The sequence below is a fragment of the Epinephelus lanceolatus genome, chromosome 19 (genome assembly GCF_041903045.1).
Source record: "Epinephelus lanceolatus isolate andai-2023 chromosome 19, ASM4190304v1, whole genome shotgun sequence".
NCBI lineage: Eukaryota > Metazoa > Chordata > Actinopteri > Perciformes > Serranidae > Epinephelus > Epinephelus lanceolatus.
Genome location: NC_135752.1, coordinates 16016714 through 16028399, shown reverse-complemented (window position 1 = coordinate 16028399; position 11686 = coordinate 16016714). Strand labels below are relative to the sequence as shown.

The 11686-nt window shown below is 40.9% G+C and overlaps 1 protein-coding gene across 1 annotated transcript; it reads left to right on the top strand.

Annotated features, from left to right (window-relative positions):
* Positions 1-572: 572 nt before the first annotated feature.
* On the top strand, positions 573-11379 carry LOC117269423 (uncharacterized). Its single transcript, XM_033646423.2, has 6 exons — positions 573-896; positions 1301-1460; positions 1616-1645; positions 3416-3546; positions 9794-9868; positions 10645-11379. Exons 2-6 carry the CDS (start codon positions 1340-1342, stop codon positions 10663-10665), a joined length of 378 nt encoding a protein of 125 aa, XP_033502314.1. The 5' UTR covers positions 573-896; positions 1301-1339; the 3' UTR covers positions 10666-11379.
* Positions 11380-11686: the final 307 nt, after the last annotated feature.

Below are 11686 nucleotides of genomic sequence, written 5' to 3'. Positions count from 1 at the left end.
ACAAACACAGCTCTCTTGGGTGAAAGTTGGTGTTTGTTGGACACACTGGATCTGTAAAGGGACTTTTCACAATCTTGCAACCGCAAAATTTGTTGTTACTAATGCTGTATAACTGATCTTTAAAGCATAAATTATTTCTGTGTCACTAAACCATACACTCTTCATAAGGTGTTGCAACTATATGAACATAAAATTTTAGTCTGTTGTTTTTTTGAGAATAAAAAACATAAATATATAAACAGAACAACTCCAGGTGACTTAAATGATTGTATACACAGTCTGGTTTATGCAGTCAGCCAATTCCAACATGGGCTTTTAATTTACAATGCAAAAGATTCCCCAGGGACCCTGTGTGCAGCTGTAGTTAACATCTTACTCACATGTGGGAACAGTGAGTAGCCCAGTAGTGTGATCTTGCATAATTACAACCTACTGTCACTAATTGATAGTTGGGCCGCAGATGCATTCAGCCGACTGGTTTTTAAAAAAGCCTACAGCACCTACACGCTGTGGGCAACCCACGTAGAGCAGAAAAGAGCTACGTAATCTTTGTGTGTGTGTGTGTGTGTGTGTGTGTGTGTGTGTGTGTGTGTGTTAGAGACGGACGGACGGACAGACAGCGGAGCATCTCTTCTCTCGCATCAGCATCACGGGGTCTAATCGCTCTTTCTCCGTCACCGAGGCGTAGGAGGCGTCTGTCAAACCTGTGGAGCGTCTGTCTGTCTCTCTGTCTGTGTCCGTCTGTCTGTTGGGAGGACACTACTACACACGTCGTCTCTTAGAGTAGTTGTAGTTGGGAGACAATAAACCGGTTTTACTGCTCTTAGGGGGAAATCTCGACTGTCATCCCGGAAGACTCGCCACATTCTCGGCTTAAAGGAAGTTGAAGCGAACAGGTGCGTAAAACACGGCTCTTTTGCTTTTTGGTCTTTTTCTCCTGCAAATAATTTAAAAACCTTTTTTTTTTTTAGAAATCTCACCTGCAGTATTGTTTTATTTCCCCTATGGCATAGCATTATAATAGGTCGCTTTCCCTTTTTTTATTTAATAAATCCATTCATGGTTTCTCAGTTAGGCTGTGACCAGTTCCTACAGGTGGGATTTTCAGCAGCCTCAAATCATTGCTTCTTCTATCAACTGCTCAGATATTTCAGACGGTGATATTGCTTTGACAAAAACCTTTCAGAGAGAAAAGTAGGGCGGCGGCATCGTTTTTGTGTGTCTTTGTGTCATGCGTTTTATTACTGAGCGCTTCAATCCGGGAGTCTCATCATTGCGCCTCTTTTTGACATCCTTACAGCTGTGTGTGCGTGGTAATCTGTGAGCCAATCAAGCAGCCATGGACATGTTTAAGAAGGGTTTCTCCAAAGCCAAGGATGGGGTCTCGTTGGCGGCTGAGAAAACCAAGCAGGGAGTGACTGGAGCAGCTGAGATGACGAAAGATGGGGTTCTGTTTGTCGGTGGGTGCTGGGAATTGATTTGATTGATGATGATGTCACGAGAAAAATTGGACAGACAGCTTTCATTATTCATTATCATTACTACTAGTATTTTTATTACAACTGCTACTATTCGTGTTTTTGACTAACTGAGCTTCACCTGCTTTTTCTTTCAGGTAACAAAACAAAGGATGGAGTCACAACAGGTAATACAGTCAATTCAAGCTTCACTGTGTTTGTTCCATTCTCTTGTTAGTCTGAAAAAAAAAATCAATATTGTATAAATTTACACGTTATAAATCCAGCCCCTTTTTTTTACACAACCTTTGACATAAAAGCAATGGGCTAATCTCATTGAATCCTCAGGTGGTCAGTTAGAGAGATGCAGGTTAGTAAGTGCCATATTTACTCAGCACAACCTGCTGTACTCCCTGCGGGCCAGGCCTTGCCATTTCTCATACATAACAAGCAGAGAAGCCAAGGGAGACTTCCTGTCATATGCATCCAGGGAAATGGCTGTGTTGTTGCATCATAGCTGCGAGTAAAGTGAGTGTTTTGGAAACTGGGATTAGACAGAGCGTCTTATTAAAGCCACTTAATGAAGGAGGAAGGAGGATTTTTTTCCCCCTCCCAAGCAGCCATTAGACCTATGATCTAATAATCTGCTTTCAGGAGGTCCACATATGATGCCTTATAGCAAAGTGCAACTTAGTTGTGATGAATTATCATGTGTAACACGATCAGCATACAGTGCAGCAGCCTTTATGACGTGTGACCCTGTGTTAAAGGTTTTACGTGACTAGTTCCACAGAACGTAGATAAAAATGTAATGTGTTATATTTATGTCTGCTGTACTGTCCTGCTAATAATCTCACATCCTTTTGAATTCAACATGTGTGCCCTTACGAAGGCCCTGATCCCTAGGGTGTGCACCTCTGGTGTAAACACAGTATTTAGCTCTTAGTGACCCTCAATCCAGCACTTGTTTTAAATGGATCTGCAGATGCATTATTTACATACCTGATTATATCGACATAGATATTTTTAAGCCTTAGCTCAAGAATGAAACCTCACTGGTTTTAAAATTCTCATTTACAATTCACTTCCTTAAACAGTTTACATAAAAATCACACAATGCACATGTAAGATCAGATGCACCGATATGCAAAATCCAACATTACCCAGCAATACATTGTTAAAACAGTAAAAGGTGGGATGAAACTAGGTGTAGTCTATTAAAGGAAGAATGCCGCCACGCTGTTCCTGAGGTTTCTCATTTAACCCACACTACAGCTGCTGATCCAGTTTTAAATTACTCTGCAGGGTGTTCCAGGTAGATGCATTAGAGTATTACAGTAATGACTTCTTTACTTTTACTTTTCATTTCGATGCAGAAAGAAGCTTTCACCACATTTAAGATCTTTCATTCAGGTTTATCTCAAAGCTACAATATGCTATATTCAAGAAGTGCGAGATATAAATGAGATTGTAATGTAACCTTTCAAAGAAGTATCAAAATCTTTCTCACACAAATAAAGGTATAACATTTAATATGTTTAGGGGTATTGTGGCAGTGAAACAAGCTGATTATTTTAGTATGTGACAATCCTCACCTTCATGCGTCTGTTTATTTGTTGGACTGTGATCACCAAGTGTTGGACTGGCATTAGATGTGTGTAGAACTGCCTATATGTTTGATGACTTTATCACCTTCATCAGGTTAAACAAAGTTACATAAAAGTAAAAGTAGGTAATCATAGTCATACTAATTTCTATTTTACCACTGCAGATTAAAGGGCAGGTGGTAGGTCGACTCAAATTACAAACTACAATTAAGCTTTGAAATCCAGTATTGTGAGATCTGTGTCATGTTTATTTTCCAGCATGCTTATCCTCACAGGTATTGAGACTCTATAGAGCTACACCCTCCTCAAATGCTTCTTCTTCTTCTTCTTCTTCTTCATTTGTCTCTACAGCTGTGACTGGAGTGTCTCAAGTGGGTGAAGCCGTGGTTACCGGGGTTACCGCTGTGGCCCACAAAACTGTGGATCAAGCAGGCAACATTGCTGTTGCCACCGGATTGGTCAAGAGGGCCCCAGCCAAACAAGTACGAAAAAATCTTTTTTTAAATCAGTATAGGTATCATTGTCTCCATCAAGCCTGGGGAGTTATGCATTTTGTTGTGTGTGTGTGTGTGTGTGTGTGTGTGTAAATATGTGAATGTATGTATCTGTCCTCAGCTTATCATGCATACTACTGGACCAATCAGCCTAATATTTTGTGTGCACATTTATGACTGTATACTCAAGGATCTCTCACAGTCATGGTGATTCGTAACTGCTCATAACTGTTCTATACCATCATTGACTGATAATTCCTCACTTCTCTTAACCAGTCAGTAGGTGCCACATGTTCTCAACCAAATCACATAGCAAAACTTTAGAGCAAAAGGTGTTTCTGGCAATTGGCTCAGCTAAAAATAGGAAGCCTTACTGTCTGTTGCAAACAGGCCCCAGAAAAGACGCTCAGCCTTGCAGCTAATTTTTTCCAGTGACCACTCATGGTATTGCAGTGAGAAAATCCCCTGTGGCTCGAAATCAACCCGATCTCACAGAAATACGTGAAATGACCACGACCTTTTAACACCGCATTCCGTGGTGGCGGCACGTAACACCTACAGAGGTGTCCTCCAGTGGGTGTGAATTTTCGGGTCAGACTGTAACGTGACTGATGAAATATCATTGTGGGCGGACACCAAGAATTATATATAACATCAAGAATTATCTATAAAATCAAATTCCAACAGCCAGATGGGCAGCTAACCAACTATAGGGCTGAAGTTCTTAGATGTTGCTTGTGTGATGTGAGCACTTCATACATAAGACAGGCAGATCCACTCCAAGTTGTGAATTATATTACGGGATGATGTTTTGATAGTCTGGTCATTTACTGTCACTACCCCCTCCTAAAATGTAAGTAAAACCTAGGTAGCCTTAGCCTTCTGACTTCCTCTTTTCAAATGTTGGGTGTTGTAAAGAGACAGACATATTTGAATTGCTAATGGTACATAGGGTGTGTTTTAATGGACTGTAAAGTGTTATAGTCAGCAGCACAGCACGTCATTTGACTGCATGCCTCCGAGCAACGTTGGCCTTTATATATCAGTCAACCCCTGCCACTAGAAACACCCACCCAGAGGTTTGGAAATTAAATAGTTTTTAAAAAACAGTTTTACCATCTTCTGAAATATGCAAAAATTGTATTTCCCTAAATAAAAAGTGAGAATAATTCAAATTTTAGTGCAATTTTACACCTTTAGAAACTGTAGTTTGCAGCACAACACATCCCTCCATTTCATGACAGTGCCTGCCAGCTGTAACTCCTCACTGTGTCAAAATGGCCTCCTGACCTTGAGCCATTTGTCATCACTTCTCATATCTGTTGTGAGTCTTTCTTCTCTGAAATGAAAGCCGTTACGTATTGTTAGCTTACCTGCATTGTTCATTTTGTCAGTCTGGCCATCGTTTGTCCAGAGGAGTAGAAGGAGGAGGCGGTAAAGGCAGTTAACTGTAGCAAACAATTTACTGTCGCGACACAAGTCAAATATGAAGAATGACTTTCGTCTCCCCTCTCCAGTGGGTTCTTTTGGCTCTCTCCTCTCTGGCAAGGATTTTGATAGCTGTTCATGTAGATTTTTGATACAGTCAGGGCTGTAGCCACCATTTCGGACACACTCGAATAGAATTGCTGTTAATAAATATAGGAGCTGGTATTTATCCATTACAATCCTGTTTATTTCCAAAAATATGATTGAATATTTAACTAAATTAATGCAGAACAAAACATGATGCAGGGTCACGTCTCCTTCAGTATTTAGAACATGTGCATAAAAGTAGCAGGGGACTTTTATTCTGACAAAATTTAAAAAGAAAATAAAGACATTTACACAGTGAAGTGATGCAGAAGAGGCACAAATTGGTGCATAAAAAATTCAACAAAATGTAGGGAATTAAGTGTTCAAATTCTGGCAGAGGACTCCCAGACCCTGTTTCTATAGGTGTCAACCCATTGTTGAAGTGAAACGTACACCCTTGCATTTACATTTAACAGTCTCTGAGACATGTTTTTAACTGTAAATGCAGTCATTCCAGTGTTATCTCATACAATCGCACTGCACTTTAGGTACCTTTCAAAGATATGGACCACTAGTAGCACTATGGAGCATTGTGTGTTCCTGTTTTGTAACTCATGCACACGCTCAAGTACATAATGCAAACTTTTGTCATTTAACAATAGCACACTGATCAACAGTTAGTTGCTGGAACGGACATCCAAGGAGCTAACTGGGTAGAGCATGTACTATAAAGCAGAACTACCAACAGTAGCTTAGGTTTGAGTCTGGCCTGGGCCCTTTGCTGAGTGTCATCCCCTGTCTCATTGTCTATTTATCGAATAAAGCCGAAAATGCCAAATGGAAATTCAGAACAAATGGTATCACTTCACCAAAAAGAAAAGTAAACATGGTCTAAACATGGACCCCAAGAATACACATACATACTGAATGTAAAATAAAAAATAAAAACCTTGGTGCTGGATCTTCAGCGTGCACAAGATCCCCAACCTAAATCTCTCAGTTTTCACTTTTACTTGACACCAGCTCCCACCCAGCCAGCATATGTTTGTGGGCCCCACATGGATTATGCTGGGGCTACCTGGGTACCAAGTGGGTATGGGCCCAAAATGGGCATCTTATCTTGGGCCCACTTGGGTAATATGAGTAGATCCCAAATGGGTACCACATGTGGGTCCTAGCTGGGGCCCTAATGGGAAATGAGTGCACAGGCTCAGGATGGGCAACATGAATGGGGCCCATTGGGTATACCAAGTGGGATAGACATGCGCACACACAATCAATCCCATATATGGTGATTACATGGGTCCAAGATAGTGCGTGAAGAGGTAATCAGTGTATGGGTGTAAAATGGGGAAATATATATGGGGCCCACTTGGTCAAACGATATGGGTAAGAGAGGATATGTGGGATCAAGTTGGGCAGTAGGGTGGGACGCCTGTGGGTCAGTTGTATTGGTTGCATATGGGCAAACACAGGTAAAACCTGGCTGTAGATTTTTATTAGCACAGAAACTCAAACAAGACAAACTCTACAGGAGGAACAGATGGCCCTCCTGTTCCTGCTCTGCTGTTTTGTTACCTCTGGTCTTCTTTAGTTGTCAAACCATAGCAGTTACACTTCCCCGTGGTTTATATCTGGATTAATAAGGTGGCAAAATTGGATGTAATTCTGAAGGGATGACTACATTTGCTTGTAATTACCCTCCTCTCTCCTAACATCGCTGTGAGTAGCAGGAAATTATAAGCCAATCAAATATTTCCCCGGGCAACGCCAACACTTGTTTGTTGTGATGCTCGATCTCCTGTCCCCTAATTAGCGATGAAACACAATTTAGACTCCAAGAGATAACAGCACACACACATACACACACACACACATATGAACACACACTTCTTTAGCTCTGCTGTGATTAGCTGTGATTAGTGAAAAGTACCATGTAAAACGATGAGATAGCAAAGAAATTATCAAGTTATTTTTCTGCCAGTGGCGTCAACTGACACCTGAACAAGCAGTTCTTTTATTAAAGCAATTAAATTATTTTTCGCCCCTGCTGCTTTCATCCTTCCATGCTGGCATTTACCAGAGTTGTTTTTATAATCAAAAGACGCTCGCGGTATTTCCCCACAAACATCCAATAGAGTCTTTTTATCCTCGTTAGCAGTTGTGTTTTTAAGGCAGCTAGATAGCTTATATTCACCCTGAGGGATAGAACACTGATGGAGCTCCACCTGGTATGTGATCAGCCTCTTTATGAGGAGCCCCAACGAGCCAAACTGGCAGGCAGCACAGACAAACAGATGGACAAACAGACACAGAGTGGACTGACGGATGGAGAGATGATGGAGTGACTGACAGAGGAATAAACAGATAGATTTAAATCAATATATGTGGAGAAATCCTGGTATTCCCAGTGAGAGACTGACATGCAGACAGCAGCAGACTGTGCTCATTTAACAATCATTCCCAGGCGGCTCAGCCATTAAACATTCATATTGATTTCATTTAAAAATTGATGCCAAGTTGAGAGAGTGTCATCAAAGATTGTCTCATGTGCACACACACACAAAGACACACGAAAAGAGGATGGTGGGAGTCTGATTAATCTCCTCATCTCGTTGTTTGACCAATTCATCAGCTGCTGCTGGTGACTCATATCAGGAGACAACAAAGCCAGAAAGGTAGAAGGAGAGGAAACTGACAATGAGACAGAGTGGTAGGATGTGCGGTTGGAAGCTGTGGAGGACGCACGACAGGAAATAGAAAATGATTTCAGCAAACAAGTCTTATTGCTCGGATCTTTTTAGCGACATGCAATAAAACAGGCTCCTGTATTTCACGTCTCTGAGAAGTAATTTCTGCATGAAACAATACAGATTGTAGGTGAGGTGTTGCCTTGGTTTTGCTTTGGGAGATGGTTCACACAGATATTTCGGGTTTGATTTGTCCTGACAAGTGAACAAATCTTTAACTTTTGGCTAAAGTTTAATCTGACCACAGTAAAAAAAACAGGTTGATGTTTATTGGCAGTCCAACTATGTGTTTGTGTGTGTTCACATGAGCACACATCTCTCCGGCTCTGCTGGGAGAACAGATGGAGGCTTGTTGGGTGGTGTTAAATGCAACAGCAGGAGGACAAGGTGCAAAAAGTGGGTTAAGGTTATGTCAGCTGCCGGTGAGCGCGTCACACACACACATACACATGCACACGTCAGCACACTGTGACCGCACCCCATTAAGGAAGGTCAGTTCAATGGCACAGTGTAATCAAGGCATCCTTTCAGCCAGACAGGAGAAGCGTCACACACCCCCACCCCGCCTTCTTCATTAGCACTTCATGCCTTGTCTCTTTCTCAGCAGCCCACTCACTCGGAATGACCACCAGTCACAATGATGGTTAGGAGATGATTGCAAGTGCCTTTTAATGTATAAATGGACAAAGCACGAGTAGGGGGAGGGTTTCAGTGGGGTGTTTACATTCTGTGTTATATAATATTGCACAGATTATGACATAATGATAGTAAGTGCACCCAGATGTTGCAACTAATGATTGTCTGCATTATTGATTAATCTGCTGAGTATTTTCTCTATTAGAGGTCTAGAGTGTTGGGAGAAGGGGCATCTATTGACAGAATATTTACATCAGTTTATAATCACTTTTAAATAAGAATCATTAAGTTTTTTGTTACCTTAGAATGAGCTGTTTGTGGGTAGATTTCCTGTTGGGCGAATAAATCCCAGAAGCCTATGCACCACACTGGCAGATAAATGTTTGTACCAAAATAGTAAAGTCATAACCAAACGAATGTAGAGAGTCTGTACCGTAATTTCGCATTATTTATTCTCCCCTCAGTCCACAAGGATCCTAAATGAACACAGTGCCTAAGACTGCCCAATTTTATGACCTTATATTCACTATGACTATGACATTTTACGGAAACTGTATTTAATATAATTGAATGTGACAAATGATTGATTCATTGATTGACCTCTTCTTTAAGTTTGTGTTCAAATTGTATACCTTATTTTCACAATGAAATGTACTGAAACAAATATAAACGTGATAAAAATGCAATTTCTTATTTTGGCTGTTGAAAAATGTTGTTAGCTGGTAGAGTTTTTCACATAACAGACCCCTTGGTCGGTGAGTCGAAAAGTTAATTTCAGACACTGGTTGCAATGTTTCAGCCTCACTGCTTGATGCCACTGAATCCTACACCCTAGAACTTACATCATTTTGTCAAAAAAAAAGTAAGCAAAAATATTGCAAAATGTCTGTGATCATTTCCCACAGTCCAAGGTGATGCCTTCAAATGTCTTGTATTGTCTAGCAACAGTTAAGTGTATCCTCATACAAATATTCCTATGATATCTTACAAAGATGCACATATAACAAAGATGTCCCCTAGGGGAAAGTCCTGTGTTTGTTTGACCCATCCTCCAGCCCAACCAGCTTTGTTATGCTGAGTTTTGCTCTTTATATTACTTCCTATTTTACTCCTGTCGTCGTATTGGTCACACGATCCCTGCCTTCACAATGACATCGGTTATATATCAATTACTGGCTCATGATTCTGGGGGTTTTATAGACATTCTGGTTCATAACTTTGTGTTGGCATACAAAGGAACAGTGTGTGAGAACAACCTGTTCAAAACAAAACCAATTACATTTACTATGTAACACAAAGTAAAAAAAAAAACTTTTCCCTTTTGTCTTTTCCAGGGTGATGAAGCCTCAGCAGCACAGCAGGAAATGGCAGAGTCACCGATTGATACTGACCCTGCTGATGTTACAGAGGTAAGAGACTCCAACAGCAACTGGCTGACCTAACCTACAGTCAGTAACAGGAAGCTACATTTCAAAGTCGCAAACCTGTTCAATAATCCTCCAAAGCTGAAAAAAATCATTACTAAGGTGAAACCATTTTAAGAGAAAAGACAACATGACAAGGGACAGTCCACCCCAAAATCAAAAAAGAAGAAGGGAGTGTGCATCTACTCACGGACAAGAGGCTTGTGTTTGTGACAAAGCAAGATGTATACATTAATGGCACCCTCCTCAGCTGAGCTGTAATGTTAGCTAGCTCAGTGGTGCTAGGTGAGCTAGCAGTAGATGAAACTTCCTTCTGCGAAGTGATACGGTTCGTGGGTGTAGTTCAGTAGAAACAAAATAGTTCCTACATGAAACTGCTCACAACAAGGTCTGTGGATTATCTTGAGTAACCAGGTCATGATTTCTGGAAAGAGACATTGCTGTTGAGTTTTTCAGATGTATTTTTTGGCGCTTTGAGCAACACAAGCTGAGTGCCATCTAGTTCCATTATATTGGAAAGAAGGCAGCCATCTCTACAGCTGATATCTCTAACACGCAACAACTCACACCAGTCTAGACTGATATATAGCACTACAGATAAGAGGAAAGATGTGTATTTTTGATTTGGGGGTGAGCTGTCCCTGTAACGGGTGTTGTAACATTACCTCAACTGCTTTACACAGTTCCTGATATGTAATATTGTAATGCTGATAGTGATGTTTCATTCACATTAACCCCAACCTCTCCCTCTTCTCTCTCAGGACGACACCGATGAGAACTGATCGAAAGCTTCACAGTCAAAGATGATTGATCAGTGATCAATGACCGAAACATTCCATGTCGCTCTGCCAAGTCCCGTTGTGCCTCGTTTTGGTCCTGTATGGAGTCTGTTACCAACGTCTGTATGTGTGTGTGTGTTTCTGTTTGTGTTGTTACGTATGTCTGTACAGCAGTATATGTGTAAATGTTGTAGAGAAAGAGAGGTGTAGTGTGAGTGTGTGTGTGTGTGTGTGTGTGTGTGTGTGTGTGGTGTGTGTATGCGTGTGCCTTTTACACATCAGTCCTGAAAGTTACCAGCTGTCATTTACAGTGAGTAAATGTCACTGTGTGTGTGTGTGTGTGTGTGTGCGTGTGTGTATATGTATGTCATCTGTCAACTGTGTGGCTATGTCAATAACTCAAACATGGAAATATACCACTTCAAGCACCTAAGTGTCTCTATATAAATGAACAATTTACAGTGATCTGTTTGAAATGGAAGCGTAATGATATTCTCTATTTTGGTCTGTATACTGTCACTGTTTTTTGTGGCGGACTGTAAAGTGCTGAGCTGTTTGTGCATTCATATTGTATTTTTTCAGTTATCACTGTTATAAGGAATATATCTTGTATTGAATGGATTTTTGAAAACCAAGAGCATGTCTAACTATTCAGCTTAACCGCTGTGATATAAATTTATTTGGAGTTAAGTGTTGAATAAAAATATGTATAAAACAGTGTGTTGTTGAAGTTGTGTTTTTATCTGTTGTTAAAGGTGGCAAAAAGAGTTAAATGTGAACTTTTGGGCTCTCCTCACCATCTCAGCTAATTCCTAAAATTGCTTACTGAGTTTGTGTGGGGGGGGAAGAGCCCGGTCTCATTCCGAAGTCATGGAAATCTGGCGCTTGGGCAATGACTTGTAGCATTAGAAACCAACAAAAAAAGGCATCCTGCAGTATTGGCATGATACGCAGCCGGTTGTTGCAGTTTAACGGTGGTGTCAGGGGTAAATGCGGCACGGTGGATGGGTGGACACATGGACCA